The 16,743-nt window shown below is 44.5% G+C and overlaps 1 protein-coding gene across 1 annotated transcript in view; it reads left to right on the top strand.

Moving 5' to 3' along the window:
* Positions 1-16,743, top strand: part of col7a1 (collagen, type VII, alpha 1) — a 366,380-nt gene that overhangs the window by 203,178 nt on the left and 146,459 nt on the right. The window contains exons 48-61 of the mRNA XM_063068334.1: positions 202-237; positions 800-844; positions 2,488-2,523; positions 3,721-3,756; positions 4,698-4,730; positions 6,165-6,236; positions 7,316-7,375; positions 9,231-9,266; positions 9,353-9,433; positions 10,898-10,933; positions 11,038-11,082; positions 14,023-14,094; positions 14,225-14,269; positions 16,187-16,231. Coding sequence (XP_062924404.1) covers positions 202-237; positions 800-844; positions 2,488-2,523; positions 3,721-3,756; positions 4,698-4,730; positions 6,165-6,236; positions 7,316-7,375; positions 9,231-9,266; positions 9,353-9,433; positions 10,898-10,933; positions 11,038-11,082; positions 14,023-14,094; positions 14,225-14,269; positions 16,187-16,231 — 678 coding nt within the window. The remainder of the gene's footprint in view (positions 1-201; positions 238-799; positions 845-2,487; positions 2,524-3,720; positions 3,757-4,697; positions 4,731-6,164; positions 6,237-7,315; positions 7,376-9,230; positions 9,267-9,352; positions 9,434-10,897; positions 10,934-11,037; positions 11,083-14,022; positions 14,095-14,224; positions 14,270-16,186; positions 16,232-16,743) is intronic.

Consider the following 16,743-nt stretch of genomic DNA (forward strand, 5'->3'; position numbering starts at 1 on the left):
AACCCGTGCCAGTTACAAATAACTTGACTGAAAGCACAAGGGCTTAACAGCTCTAGTTAAGTAAATACAGGTGCTCGGGAAACCTAGAAGCCGAATGCTCTATGGCTCACTGCAGTGGCCTGCAGGCCTCATAACATGGTGGGGAAGGGGGAAGAAGCGCAGAAAGGGGTTGTGATTAATTATATTTTTGGTTATTGACAGGGAGAGAGAGGACCACCCGGACCACCAGGCGTTAAGGTAAGTGACTGCTGACCGTTCAAGACAATGCCAGCATTTCATAGAGTTTGGTTTCTATTGCAACACCTCAAAAGTACTTTGTGGAATATAGCACACAGAAAACACTGGATGAACTCGGCAGATCAAGCAAAATCTGTGGAGAGTAATAAAGGGCTGACATTTCAGGCCGAGACCCTTCATCAGGACCTGATGACATCAGAATCTTATTGATGTTCTGATGAAAGGTCTCAGTCCAAAATGTCAGCTCTGTACTCCTCTCCATAGATGCTGCCTGGCCTGCTGAGTTCCTCCAGCATTTTGTGTGTGTTACTCTGGATTTCCAGCCTCTGCAGAATCTCTTGTGTTTGTGCAACATAAAGTACTTTGTTTTGGTGCACATGTGTTAAATATATCCCAAGCTGACTGGAAGTGTGTGTGTGTGAGAGATATGGGGACAATTCCCAGTGTATTTTGGTTTCTGTCACCCTTTGGAAAGCACTAACTTTCTGCTGCTTACCCCTCCTGGGATGCTAAATTCTTGCTTATCAGAATCACAATAACGGTCCAATATTTCTCTTCTTAGGGCGACCGAGGACAAGTTGGACCAGCTGGTGTCCCAGGGTCAGCTGTAAGTATTGTTCTGATCTTATCTAATTCTCTTCAAAGTCAAAGGTAAAAAGACATAGTGAGGGAAAGTATCAAAGCAAATAGATGACAGATAAGATGAAATAAACCAAGAACTGGCAATCAGAAGCTGTAAAAAAAATCATCTTTGGGGAGATGGAAAGAAAAGAAACAAAAACTAATTGATGAACTTAGTGGGTCAGGCAGCATCTGTGGAGGGAAATGGCCAGGTGATGTTTCAGGTCAAGACCCTGTTGTTTAAATCTGGACAGATGAAGGGTCTTGACCTGAACTGTGAGAAGTTTTTTTCTCTAAAAGTAATTGGTCCAGAGGTTGTGGGATTTTCAAGCCAGGTGGATACAGTAATTGCATGCAAACGTGGTTTTGTTGTTGGGACACCTCTCCTCAAATGGTTTGACTTCTTTGGATAAGAACTTGCTGCTGGAAGTTGAACATTGCCCACAGTATACCTTAAGAATAGGTTCTCAAGATATTCCAGTGCTGGCATTGGAGAGCATTCAGAGGAGGTTTACAAGAATGATCCCGGGAATGAAAGTGTTAACGTGTGAGGAGTGTTTAATAGCTCTGAGCTTGTATTCACTGGAGTTTAGAAGAATGAGGGGGATCTCATTTAAGCTTATCGAATACTGAATGGATAGAGTGGATTTGCAGATGATGTTTCCAATAGTTTAGGACCAGAGGACACAGTCTCTGAATAGAAGGATGTCCCTTTAGAACAGGGGTGATGAGGAACTTCTCTTGGCAGAGGATGGTGAAACTGTGGAATTCATTGCTACAGGTGGCTCTGGAGGCCAAGTCATTGGGTATATTTAAAGCAGAGGTTGATAGGTTCTTTTCAATAAGGGTGTCAAAGGTTATGGGAAGAAAACAGGACAATGGGGTTCGGAGGGACAAATAAATCAGCCATGAAGGAATGGTGGAGCAGACCCCATATGCCGAATGGCTTAATTCTCCTCCCATGTCTTATGGTCTTACAGTATGTAACTTGTTAATATCATGTGTACATCTCATTACACGTGTTCATCACAGATACTCGTCTTGGAGTCAGCCACAGCAAGAACACAGTTTCTTATTACGCAGCTTCTCATTGCTGTTAATTTGTAAAGCTGACCATTTTCCAGTTATCTTATGGAGGTACTCAGATTGATCCCATCAAATGAAGGCCAAGATAGTTCCGATGAACCATGGCAACATTCTGCGGGCTGTGTACACTGGTTGGGGCTATTGTGGTTATTGGATTTATTGAGTATGCCAGTAAGAAAAGTACATATATTATCAAAGTACATACATATCACTATATACATATGGTGACATATACTGTATATACTTTGATAATAAACTTACTTTGAACTTTGAAGGGCCATTTTTAAGAACTCCTGATTGCCTTTGACATCACTGGGTTAAAAAATTGTTTCGATTTTGCAGAAGTCACTGAGTTAATTTTCTGTAAGTTGGTAATATTATGAGAGCTTGTTCATACATACGGATGGCTATACATTGGATGCTGGTAATCGGGGGCAGCCTGTATATAATAATACCCATTCCCCTGAACTTGGCAAGTCAGATGTTCCCATGGAATGTTGTGTGTTATTCCTCCAGTAATTCCAGAATGTTTCTTTTTTGTAGGGGTTTCCAGGTTCCAGTGGACCCAGAGGTGAAAAGGTAAGGGGGTCTGTTGTAAAATGTTTGGAGAAGAGGAAAGAGCCCTCAACACAGTATTTATTTATTTAGCAATATACCGTGGAGTAGGCCCTCCCAGCACTTCGAGCTGTGCTACCCCAGCGATCCCTGACAAATCTGATTAACCCTAATCTAATCACGGGACAATTTACAATGGCCAATTTGCAATGATCAGCTCACCTACCCGGTATGTCCTTGGACTGTGGGAGGAAATCAGAGGACCCGGAGAAAACCCACACATTCCACGGAGAGGATGTACAGAGACTCTTACAGAATGGCACCGGAATTGAACACCAAACTCCGGAACGCCCCAAGTAGTAATAGCGTTGCGTTAACCGCCATGTTACCATGGCGCCCTTCGGCCCACGATATTGTGCCAACTTTTTAACCTGCTCTAAGATCAATCTAATCCTTCCTCCCTACATAGCGCTCCATTTTCTGTCATCTTTGTTCCTCTCTAAGAGTTTCTTAAGTGCTGTTAATGTATATGCCTCTCCCGCCACCCCTGGCAGTGTGATCGATGCACCCACCACTCTCTGCGTAAAATAAACACGCTTGTCATGTTTATATGTATGTGCTGCCGCCATAAAAGGCTAAATATTGTGGCTTTTGTACCCTGTGCATGTGTGCCTTTGAGATCAATAAAATTGAACCGGACGACATTTCAAAACACTGAAGGTTGTAAAAGGCCTTTTGAAAATAATAATTTTTCTTCATTGTTCAAACAATTTTTGTTGCATCCAGTTAAATTTGTCTGAAATTCCCGTTTTTAATCCCTTAATATCATGGCTCCCTTGTATTTTGCAGTCTGATATAAATAAACTGTGGATTAGTTTGGGGTAGCACCACGCTTTATAAGCACCAGCGACACAGGTTCAATTCCTGCCACTGTCTGTAAGGAGTCTGTACGTTCTCCCTGTGACTGCGTGGATTGTTCTAAAGAGAAACCAGTTGGTAGGCTAATTGGTCATTGTAAATTGTCCTGTGATTAGGATAGGGTTAAATTGGGGATTGCTGGGTGGCGAGGATCTAAGAATTGAAAGGGCCTTTTCTGCACTGTACTTCAATAAATAAAAATTCCCTTCCTATTTGTCTTTATTGGGGGAGATCCTCACGATGTTAGCTGTCCTCAGTAGTACCTGTGCATTTATTAACAGTCCTTGTGTGTCTTCTTTACAGGGAAATGAGGGACAGAAAGGAGAACCAGGACGAACTGTAAGTTGCATGGAAATTTGAAATATAAGAATGACTGGTGGTCTTGAAAATAGCTCACTCCCGCAGTTCTTTACTGTTGCCCTGTGTATTGTTCCCTCTCAAATAATTCCTCATTCCTCTTTTCAGTGGCATCGTTGAATCTGCTCCATCATCTGTTTGCCAGAGAGTACTCCTTATCACAGAGTACCACACACAAGATGCTGGCGGAACTCAGAGGTGAGGCAGTATCTACGGGAATAAGCTGTCGACATTTCAGCCTGAGACCCTTCCATCAGGACAAGATGCCCGAAATGTCAGCTGTGTAATTCCCTCCATACTTGCTGCCTGACCTGCTGAGTTCCTCCAGCATTCTGTGTGTGTTGCTCTGGATTTCCGGCATCTGCAGAACCTCTTGCGTTTATGATTTGCTGCTCCTTATCACATTAAAAAAACCGTCTTCACTCTATCGACAAATAAAACAATGAAATTTGCTGGGGTTCCTATCAAGATTCAACTTTATTTACCACATGCACATTGAAATATACAGTGAAATATATCATTTGTGTCTACAACCAACACACCCGAGAGTGTGCCCGCAAATGTCGCCACACATTCCAGCAACAACATATCATGCCCTCCATGCTTGACAGAACAACATAGAAGACAACAAGCAACAAATCAACATCTCTAAAACAAGCCCTACATCCCTATATCTCCACTAAACCACCTTCTGACACGTTGCTCCAGTTCTACTGTTGAGGACAACCTCCTCAAAGCCTTCCCCACTGTTTACTTTCTGAAACCTTCATGGAGACACACTTCCAGGGGTATTTTGTAAGACTCTGCCGGCATTCCTCTCCTGGCTTTGGGTTAACTCCACTACCACCAGTAAAATGATTAATGAGTCAAGTCTGACGCCCAACTGTTTCAGACTGTGAATCTACTCTTTTGTCTCACTCCAGATCCCCGGTCCAGCTGGAAGTAGAGGTGATCGGGTGAGTAAAGCTACAGACCCTTCTTTTTATCTCTGACCTTTCCTAGCATTAGTTGTGTATCTCTCAGTCATTCTTGGAAGAGTACATTGCGAGCAAGGGTAGCACTGGGTGTACAAATGGGGAGCTGGGATTGGAGGGAGAGTTTGGGCTGCTTTATCATGGGTGGTTCAGTCCGTCTGTCACAGGCAGCTCTGCCTTTTGAGGGTAGAGCGAACCCTTCCATTGGCCAAGGTGTGTTCCCAAACCTGGCTCCTGAGTAGTGAAGCTTTACACAGTGCAGGCCCCTCTCACCAAGCCTGCGAAGTCTTCAACAACAGGGCAAGCCCCGCTCCCTAGCTTAGTAGCTACCTAAACCATTAAATAGTTGGACTCTTTACATCAGTTACCAACTTTCAAAACCTTACAAATTCGTTCTTTCATTTGTTATCTATCATGTCATATGACGTGACCATGATTGTTCTTGGCAAGATTTTCTGCAGAAGTGGTTTGCTATTGCCTTCTTCTGGGCAGTGTCTTTACAAGACGGGTGACCCCAGCCATTATCAATACTCTTCAGAGATTGTCTGCCTGGCATCAGTGGTCACATGACCAGGACTTGTGATGTGCACCGGCAAGGAAAGGAACAAAGAGTCAATGTTTTGAGCCGAGACACTCTATCATGGTATGCCTTTGGCATTCATGTTCCTCTAGTCCTCTATCTGCTCCTCACCACAAAGTGCTGCTTACAGCTACCTCTGTCATTCAGGCCTGGGGACAGAAGGCTTGTGAGTGACCTTGCCAACACAATTACAGGTGCCCAGCAGTAGAGCCAGCTGGGAACAAGTAGGGGAGGGGTTATTAAATGTAAAGCATGGATTTTGTGAAAACTCGATCTAAATAAAGACTGACAAACAAGCAATGTACAATTTAGCTTCTTTTGCACATTGGTGTGAGCCGGTCGTTATTTACATATAGTTTTCATAAATTCTGTTGTATGAAATTAGTGGAGAGTGGTGAATATGTGGAACCCACTGCCAGAGTGGTGATAGGGGCATTAGGGACATTTAAGAAAGCCTTAGACAGACACATGAATAATAGAAAAATGGAGGGCTATGTCAGAGGAAAGGGTTGGATTGATTTTAGAGTAGCTTAAAAGTTTGGCACAACATTGTGGGCTGCAAGGCCTGTACTGTACTGTTCTACCTGTATTGTGTTTCTTTATTTTCCGGTAAATGATTACAAGAAAATGAATCTCAAGGTAGTATGTCATAACATACACAGTACGTACTTTGATAATAAATTCATTTTGACTTTGATTTTGGTGAGATTTCTGTAGAAAGTACACACTAGTTAAGCTTGTGAGGGTCCCCAAACCTGACTGCACTCGGTGCTGCCTTATCATTGTCTGCCCAACGCACTTACCTTTGTAATGGTTTCTTTCTCCTCTGCCCCCAGGGTGAACAAGGGCCCCCAGGAATTCAGGGGCAGAAAGGATCAACGGGACAGCCGGGAGACAAGGGCGAAAAGGTGAGGAGCCGCTGATTGGCTGAGTTTTGTGACTTCCACGCAAGTGCAGATGGAGCGACTTCCCATTCCCATTTGACGTGTAGGTCCATGGCCTACTTTCCTGCCATAATGAGGTCATACTCGGGCTGGAGAAGCAAAACATCATATTTCATCTGGGTGGCCTCTAACCCAATGGCATGAAGATTGATTTCTCCAACTTCTGGTCATTTCTTTTTTCCATTCCCAGTCTGACTTCCCTCTTATCCCTTCCCTTCTCCTCACCTGCCCATCACCTCCCTCTGATGTTCCTCCTCTTTCTCTTTCTCCCATGGTTACTCTCCTCTCCTATCAGATTCCTCCTTCTTCAACCCTTTGCATCTTCCACCTATCAACTACCCCTTCTTACCTCACCCCCTTCTCCTGCACCCACCCACCTTCCCCCTCACCTGGTTCCACCTATCACTTGCCAGCTTGTACTCCTTCCTCTAACCCCACCTTCTTATTCTGGCTTCTTCCTCCTTCCTTTCCAGTCCTGATGAAGGGTCTCGGCCCGATCTGTCGACGGTGAACTCCCCTCCGCAGAGGCAGTCTGACCTGCCGAATTCTTCCAGAATTTTCTGTGTGCTACCCTGGATGCTGCTCCCAGTTTGTTTCTCGTGTTCTGCGGATTGATAATTATCTTCACACCCCATGATGTGAATCAGCCTTGTGTAGGCTCCTGTTTGTAAACTTCAGAGCCCAATTGCATCTGGAGACCCTTACTGAAAGAAATCAATAGTTTTGGGCCTTGCTCAGTTAGGTAACTCAGGCCTAGCTCAGTCAATATGGATGGGTAGGGCCAAAGGGCTTGTTCCCATGCTGTATGAGTCAATGCCACAAGGTGAACCACACACCCACCGATTTTAAGATCTGGCAACTTGCTCTGGTTAAGCCAGGCGGGCTCCACCTCATCCAGTCCAGATGATTGTCGACTCATTAGGGATTCCACAATTCATGGCTGAATTATTTTGGCTGTTTGGTTTTTTATCTAATGGCTCCTTTATTCCTAATCACAATCCATTCCTGGAATGCTTCGTAATATTTATCTTCTCTTTCAACAGGGTGAAACTGGGTTTGGCATCCCCGGACAACCAGGACCCAAAGGGGATCCAGGTGACAGAGTGAGTTTTAATCTTGAGCTTCCAGTCAAGATGGTGCCAAGCTGTGGTCTCCGCTGAGCTTGTGGCTCAGCCTTAGCTGTTTATTGAAGTTGGTAGAGATGGTGTTGTGAACAGAGGGGGGAAGTTCAAGGTCAGGTTAGGGCTTACGGACAGGGATGTGAAGGAGTTAAAGGTCAGGCCAGATTCTAGGCCTCCACTCCGAGTGTGAAGGCCAGCGACGTGGAGGTGTGACAAAGGACTAAGTTTTCTTGTGTTCTGTGCTGCTCTGCTGAACATCATTGTGAGCATGTTCGGTTGGTGCCGGAACGTGTGGGGCGACACTTGCGGGCTGACCCCAGCACATCCTTGGACTGTGTTGGTTGTTAATGCAAATGACACATCCACTGCATATTTTGATTTAAGTGCGATGCAGAAATTAATCTGCGTCTGAGCCTTCAGTATTCGCTCAACTACAAACATAACAGTGCACAGAAAGAGACCGTTCTTTCCGAGTCCAATCCCTCAGCTACTTCGCAATAACCTGGTGAAATTTTCACCAATTCCTGGTCAAAATTCTCAACTTCGATCCACCTGTCACCCACTGGTTCCTGTCTCAGCACTTCTCCCTCTCCTCCTTATATCAGTTATCCTTCCTCTCCGCTGTCAGTCCTGATACAGGACTTGAACTTGAAACATCATTAGTTCCTCTCTCCCCTGCAGTTGCTGCTTGACCAGCTGACTTCCCCCAACATTTCACATTTCAAACTGAGACCCTTCATCAGAAGGGTTGTCAGGCTGCGGAATATCCATCTGATCTTAGTGACGGAACTCATCAAACAAGCAATGACAGCAAAGGGTCTGAAATCACCTGGAATTGAACAGATAAATATGATCAAGGATGTTCAAGACCATAAGACATAGGAGCAGAATTGAGCCATTTGGCCAATCACGTCTGCTTCACCATTTGATCATGGCTGATCCATTTCCCTCTCAAACCCCCATTTTCCTGCCTTTTCCCCGTAAACTTTCACACCCTGACTTATCAAGAATCTGTCAGCCTCAGCCTTATGTACAGCCAATTACCTGGCCTCCACAGTCACCAGTAGCAATGAATTCCACAGATTCATCACTCTTTCTGGCTAAAGATATTCTTCCTCATCTTCGTTCTAAATGGACGCCCCTCTATTCTGAGGTTGTGCCCATTGCTCCTAGACAGCCCCACTATAGGAAACATCCTCACTATTTGCTCAAAAGAAGAGTAAAACTCTTGCACAGATTACATAGTTTAAATGGCTTGTCTCCGATGAGGTAACTCAGAATTTGGTTTAAGTTTATCACCATATATGGACTTTGTGGTTGGTGCTGGATCCTGAACATAAGGTACAGATGCAAGCAAGTAGGAGAAGTGTGTCCAGTTCTGTGCACCAGAGTTTAGGAAGAAAGTGAGAGATGGTTCTAGGGATGAGGAATTTCAACTTCTGATTTAGATCAATTATTTTTGCTTCGGGGAACGTTGAGCACATGTTTGATAAAGGTATGCAAGGCAAGAGTTGCTATGTACATTAGCAGATTGGCAAGGGAACACAGGTATAAAATTTAGGGCAAAGGCACAAGGAAAAAGATTTTTTTTATTTGACATTAGTTGGGATCTAGAATTTCACTGTCTATAGGTCTGGTGGAAACAGAGCCTACTGTGAGTTCCCATAGGGAATTAAATGCCCGAGAGAGAATGATGTGGAAGGATAGGCCATGGGGATGGGACTGATAGTTACACAAGTGGAGTGACATGCATTGGGCCAAATGACTTTTATTGTGCTGAAACATCTCTGTGATTCTGTGACTAACATGTCTGTGGTCTGCTCCCCTCTCCCTTTAGGGTAACATTGGACTCTCTGGTAGGCCAGGAGAAAAGGTAAGTGATTATTGTGGCAATGGAAGCCCTGACTGTTTCCAAAGACTCTGCTTTTGAATGGTGGTTAATGGCGACTTGTTTTGCAGGGGGAGACTGGATCACGGGGAGAGAAGGGAGAGCCTGGTAAAACAGGACCATCTGGAGGGATTGGACCCCAGGGTAAAGAGGTGAGGGTTTTGTAAAGCTCACCACTGTAGATCACTTCAGCCAGTGGTGAACCATCTCCTTGAAGTGCTGGTGACATTCTTGTTAAGGAAAATACCTTTGGGAGATGACAATATTTTTCTAGTGTCAAGGTGCTTAGGATGTTGGTAGTTGGGGTAGGGATCTCCAGGGCTGGTGTTACCATCACCTTTTACCCTTGTCCTTCATACTGTCATAGAACACTACAGCACAGAAAACAAGCCCTTTTGGTCCATCTAGTCTGCACCAAACTATTCTTCTGCCTGGTTCCATTGACCCTCTCACTTGGACCATAACTCTCAATGCCCCTATGTCCATTTCTCTTAAATGTTGAAATTGAACCTGTATCCATCACTTCCCCTGTTAGCTCATAACATACTTGCACTCCCCTCTGACTGAAGAAATACCCCCTCAGGTTTTCCTTGCATATTTAACCTTTCACCCCTAACCTATGACCTCCAGTTTTGGTCTCACCAAACTTCAGTGAAAAAAGCTTACTTGCATTTACTCTATCTATAACCCTCATAAAACTTCCATCAAATCTTCCCTCATTTTCTTACACTATAAGGAATAAAATCCTAACCTATTCAACCTTTATCTATAACTCAGATCCTCATGTTCCAGCAACATCCTTGTAAATTTTTTTCTGCACTCTTTCGATCTTATTGATATCTTTCCTGCAGGTAGGTGACTAGAACTGTATGCAATACCCCAAATTAGGCCTCACCAACATCTTATACAACTTAAATATAACATCCCAACTGCTGTACTCAATACTTCAATTTATGAAGGCCAATGTGCTTCCCTTTTTGACCCAATCTACAGTACATGTGACACCACTTTCAAGGAACTATGGATCTGCACCCCTGGATCACTCAGACCTGCCACACTCCTCTGTGCCTTGCGTATGTCCTACCCTGGTTTGGGAGGTGCGGTCAGATTAGTGCTTTTCGTAGATGGCGAAGAGCCGCACGAACTAAATAAATTTCCTTGGATGCTGCTCAAATTCTGGTAGAGCGATGAACTCCCATGGAATTGTTTCATGAAATTGAATGGTCCTTCCTGCACAGATATGCCTTGGTCATACGAATACTCCAAATGAGAATTGTTCGGATCTCCATACTTTGCAGTAAAATGTAGCAGAATTAAAGAGGATAGCCCAAGCCACAATGATCTGGGTTTTATTGTTCTGGTTCAGAGGTGTACTGAAAGGATGAGAGGACTGGGGGCTGAATGTTGGCCAAGACAGTGGGCCTGCTTACCCTACTCTTCTCTGTGCCATGTGGATGCAGTGTTCACCCAGCCACAGTGATAGGTAGACAGGAATTGAACCAGGCTGAATTGGTTTAGTGTCTCACCATGCCCATGTCCTTTCTAGCAGTCTGTGCTGACCGAGAGTGCAGATTGGATGGGTTCCACGGCTCACTTGTGTTTGTGTTTGTTTCCAGGGCGAAAAGGGAAGCAAAGGAGAGGACGGAAGACCGGTAATATCACTATTCAAACTACTGTCTCCGGAATTTTAAACTGTTCCTCTTCCTGACTCTAGTCATGAAATAACGAAGCAATTGTCTTGTCTACTCTTTACCAGGGAGACACGGGACCACCAGGGCGCACTGGAGAGAGAGGACTTCAGGTAACATCTCTACACCCTCTAATTGAGTGCACTTTACTTCATATAGTCACAGAGCACTACAGCGCAGAAACAGCCCCATCTAGTCTGTGTCTAGTCCCATCGACCTGCATCTGGGCCACATACAGTCCTCCATACCCCTCCCATCCTAGTGCTCATCCAAATTTCTCCCAACTGTTGAAATCGAACCCACATCCACCCATTCCACTGGCAACTTGTTCCACACTCACACCACCCTCTGAGGGAAGAAGCTCCCCCACAAGTTCCCCTTGGATGTTTCACCTTTCACCCTATGACCTCTAGTTCAAGTCTCACCCATCCTCAGTGGAAAATCTTGCAAACGGCTAGAAAAAAATGAGTGAAAACAGAGAATATAAAACACTAAAGTCCACAAGTCCTGGCAACATCCTTGTAAATTTTCTCTGCACTCTTTCAATCTTATTGACATCTTTCCTGTAGGTTGTTGACCAGAATTGCACAGAATACTCCAAGAAGGTTCACCAACATCAGAATCAGAATCAGAATCAGGTTTATTATCACCAGCACGTGACATGAAATTTGTTAACTTAGCAGCAGCAGTTCAATGTAATACATAATCTAGCAGAGAGAGAAAAATAATAAACAAACAAGTAAATCAATTACGTATGTTGAGTAGATTTTAAGAAATGTGCAAAAACCAGAAATACTGTATATTTTTAAAAAAGTGAGGTAGTGTCCAAAGCTTCAATGTCCATTTAGGAATTGGATGGCAGAGGGGAAGAAGCTGTTCCTGAATCGCTGAGTGTGTGCCTTCAGGCTTCTGCACCTCCTACCTGATGGTAACAGTGAAAAACGGCATGCCCTGGGTGCTAGAGTTCCTTAATAATGGATGCTGCCTTTCTGAGACACCGCTCCCTAAAGATGTCCTGGTTACTTTGTAGGCTAGTGTCCAAGTTGGAGTTGACTAGATTTACAACCCTCTGCAGCTTCTTTCGGTCCTGTGCGGTAGCCCCTCCATACCAGACAGTGATGCAGCCTGTCAGAATGCTGTCAAATTCCATCTGCCATTTTCCAGCCGTTCTTTTTAGCTGATCTAGATCTTGCTGCAAGCTTTGATAGTCTTCCTCACTGTCCATTACACCCCCAATCTTGGTGTCATCCGCAAATTTGCTCATTCAGTGTACCACATATCATCCAGGTCACTGATTTAGATGACAAACAACAAATGACCCAGCACCGATCCCTGTAGCTTACCACGAGTCACAGGCCTCTATTCAGAGAGGCAACCATCCACTGCCGTTCTCTGACTTCTCCCACAAAGCCAGTGTCAAATTCAGTTTAATCCTGAATGCCAAGCGACTGAATCTTCTTGACCAGCCTCCTGTATGAGACCTTGTCAAAGACCTTGCTAAAGTCCATGTAAACAAAGAAGAGTTTTCTCAGGTAGACAACAGGAATTCTGCAGATGCTGGAAATTCAAGCAACACACATCAAAGTTGCTGGTGAACGCAGCAGGCCAGGCAGCATCTATAGGAAGAGGCGCAGTCGACGTTTCAGGCCGAGACCCTTCGTCAGGACGTCGACTGCGCCTTTTCTCAGGTAGGCTATCTTTGCAAACAGCGCAAAGGAGATTTACAAGTTTTCAGGGCTTGCACTGAGTTATAAAAAGAAATTGAGCAGGTTGGAACTTTTGGCATTGGAGCATAGGAAATGAGGTATAGAGGTGTATAAAAACATTCAGGGCAAAGATAAGGTGAATGCAGACTGTCTCTTACCCAGGACTGGGGAATCAAGAACTAGAGGGCACAGGTTTAATAGGAACCTAAGGAGCAGCATTTTCACCCAGGGGGTGGTCAGTGTATGGAACAAGCTGCCAGAAGAAGGGTTGAGGCAGGTACATTGACAATATTTAATATATAGTTGGACAGACACATGGATAGGGGAAAGCTGTCATAGTCAGGGGTGGTAGTGGGGATAAGCTCCCACTACTTATTAAATACTCCCAATGGTGTGAAGCTCAAATAGCCTCTGACAGCCAAGTCCTGCTTCTGCCTTTCACGTGTGGCTGAGCAAGTAAGCCCAGCAGAACCGTTTCCACTGACAGGAGAAGGGGCAAAGTCAGGTTACTGGCGCCTTAAACACCAGGCAGATGGAGCTCATCAGCCGTGATTGGCGGCACATCTAGGAGAAGGAAAACTCTGATCTCAAACCTCCGCTGCCTTGCAACTATACCCACTCATAGGGAAGGCTTTGGGAGTAAGCCCTGAGGGGAACAATCCAGAGCTGGAGTCTACATTGAGTTCAACGCTGACTGGCAACTCCTGGGATGCAGCTGGTGCCAAACTGTATCGGTCTCTGCCATTCCTTTAAGTTAATCCGATCTGTGGCGAAGGGGAGCCTGCTGCATGGGCAACAGCTTGCTCTCCATATTGCACTGCCCTGGCTTGCATATCTAGACAACTAGGACACTACATCAATGATAGACCCTGACCGACAGAAGCCAAATAAAGAGATATGGGTCAAGTGCAGCCAGATGGGACTAGATTAGAATGGAATCTTGGCTGACATGGAAGAGTTGGGTCGAAGGGCCTGTTTCCACGGTTATGTCTCGTATGTATCATTTGTTACTTTCTAGCGTCATTATAGTTTTAATATCACACTATAAAATTGAAAACAAAATCATTTTCCTGATTTCTGAAGGTTCCTGATTGTAAGTAAAGCCAACTTTTTAGGAATTTTAAAAATGATTCAGCAGTTCACACATGAGGTTGTTTGAAAATGTATTTAAAGTGGAGATCGGCCTTGATTAGTCAGGACATCAAAGGTTATGGGGAGAAGGCAGCAGAATGGGGTTGAAAGGGATAACAAATCAGACATAATTGCATGGTGGAGCAGATTCAATAGGCTAAGTGACTTAATTCTGCTCCTTTGTCTTATGGTCCAAAATGTTCTTCTGGTTTTTAGGGTTTCTCAGGAATTAATGGCCGGCCAGGAGAGAAGGGAAGTACCGGCGAGCTGGGAGAACCTGGGAGAAATGTGAGTTGTGTCAACCTGACTCTGAGCTTACTCTTGGATTCCTCTGCTCTCCCGCCTGGTTCACTGCAAATACGCCATTCCTTCAGCTCGTTCACGTCACCGACCTTCTTCTTCTTTTCTTGTGCTTTAGGGAATTAGAGGTCCCGTGGGCCCAAAAGGAGACCAGGGCGAAAAGGTAAGCATATTCTGGGTATTAAAATAGAGGATATTGGAGAAGTACAATTATAGTCACAGTCATAGTCATACTTTATTGATCCCGGGGGAAATTGGTTTTTGTTACAGTTGCACCATAAATAATAAATAGTAATAAAACCATAAATAGTTAAATAGTAATATGTAAATTTGCCAGTAAATTATGAAATAAGTCCAGGACCAGCCTATTGGCTCAGGGTGTCTGACCCTTCAAGGGAGGAGTTGTAAAGTTTGATGGCCACAGGCAGGAATGACTTCCTATGATGCTCTGTGCTGCATCTCGGTGGAATGAGTCTCTGGCTGAATGTACTCCTGTGCCCACCCAGTACATTATGTAGTGGATGGGAGACATTGTCCAAGATGGCATGCAACTTAGACAGCATCCTCTTTTCAGACACCACCGTGAGAGAGTCCAGTTCCATCCCCACAACATCACTTGCCTTACAAATGAGTTTGTTGATTCTGTTGGTATCTGCTACCCTCAGCCTGCCGCCCCAGCACACAACAGCAAACATGATGGCACTGGCCACCACAGACTCGTAGAACATCCTCAGCATCGTCTGGCAGATGTTAAAGGACCTCAGTCTCCTCAGGAAATAGAGACAGCTCTGACCCTTCTTGTAGACAGCCTCAGTGTTCTTTGACCAGTCCAGTTTATTGTCAATTTGTATCCCCAGGTATTTGTAATCCTCCACCATGTCCACACTAACCCCCTGGATGGAAACAGGGGTCACCGGTGCCTTAGCTCTCCTCAGGTCTACCATCAGCTCCTTAGTCTTAATTACAGAGAAACTGCTGAGGGAACTGATGGATATCTGAAAGCAAACCCGTGAAATTCCCGGTGTGACCTCAGAATCAGGTTTATTATCACCTGACATACAGGTATTTTGTGGAATTTGTTGCTTTGTGGCAGTAGCACAGTACAATACATAAAAATTACATAAATTCCAATAAGAAATATAAATAAATAGTGCAAAACGAGAGCAAACTGGTGAAGTAGTGCTCATGGGTTCATGGACCATTCATAAATCTGATAGTGGAGGGAAGTATCTGTTTTTAAAACATTGAGCATGTGTCTTCAGGTTTCTGGACCTCCTCCCTGATGGTAGCAGCGAGAAGAGTGTGTCCTGGGTGGTGGGGGTCCTGAATGATGGATGCCAGTTCCTGAGGTATCAGCATTTGAAGATGTCCTTGAGAGTTGGGAGGCTGGAGCCCATTGTGGACCTAGATGAGTTTACAACCCTCTGCAGCTTATTCCAAGACAGTGCATTGGCCCCTCCGTACCAGATGGTCTTGTAACCAGCCAGAATACTCTCTATGGTACATCTATAAAAATTTGCTAGAATTTTTGATCACTTATCAAATCTCCTTAGACTTCTAATGAAGTGTAGCTATTGACATGCCTTCCAGGATAGATCTTCAGAGATGTTGACGCCCAGGAATTGAAATTGGTCGCTCTTTCCACTGTCGAATCCTCGATGAGGACTGGTCAATGGTCCCTCAAATTACCCTTCCTGACGTCCATAATCAATTCCTTGGTCTTACTGACAATGAGTGCAAGGTTACTGAACCAAATGATCTCACTTCTCTACATCTCCTCATCACCATCTGCATTTACCAATATCAGTTGTGTCATCAGCGAATTTACAGATGGTGTTTGAGCTGTGCCTAGCCACACAGTCATGAGTTTGGAGAGAGTCGAACAATGGCCTAAGCGTGCATCCTAGAGTTGCACCTGTGTTGACTGCCAATGAGGAGAAGATGTTACCTGTGGCATTGGACAGACGGCATTTGGAGGATTAGAGTATAAAGCAAGGACGTATTGCTGAGGCTTTATAAGTCTTTGGTCAGACCATACTTGGAGTTAAGTATTAATTTAAACCTTTCTTTCTTAATCCAGGGATCAAAGGGATCTCCAGGCCTTCCAGGACCTCCAGGAAAGCTGGTAAATAAACAAGTTCCAATGGGAAAAGCCTATTAATTATTGTTGTGCCTTTGTGTTGAATTTGAGTTGACCTACTTGACTTCTAAGCTGTCGGCCTGTTGGATATTCTATGATCATCAAAGGGTTGTCATCTTCGTGGAGCGGGTGACTTGGGTAAGGGTCAGTTCAAGAACTCCCATCAGCTAAAGGATTGAAATACAGGGTTAGTGACTCTGAGGATATACCCTCATCAGGAATGAGGTAGTAGTGATCATAGCAGTTAAGGATCAGGCACATGAAAGGAGCTGAGAGAGGATGTTGGACATGAAGCAGGCTGAGCCCTGGGGAACAAGTAAAGGGGAGGGGAAGGGATAAATAATAAGACCAGGAGTCTTGATGTGGAGGGGTGTGCATGTGGGTCGTCATAGACATGTGTTGGATTATTTTTCAAAGACATATTAGTGTGAAGGCTGTTGTTGCTTAGCTTGAATAAGAGCATTAAACCGTGGGGTGGACAAAGCAACACACATGCC

Source organism: Mobula hypostoma, chromosome 15 (assembly GCF_963921235.1).
Source record: "Mobula hypostoma chromosome 15, sMobHyp1.1, whole genome shotgun sequence".
Taxonomy (NCBI): Eukaryota; Metazoa; Chordata; class Chondrichthyes; order Myliobatiformes; family Myliobatidae; genus Mobula; species Mobula hypostoma.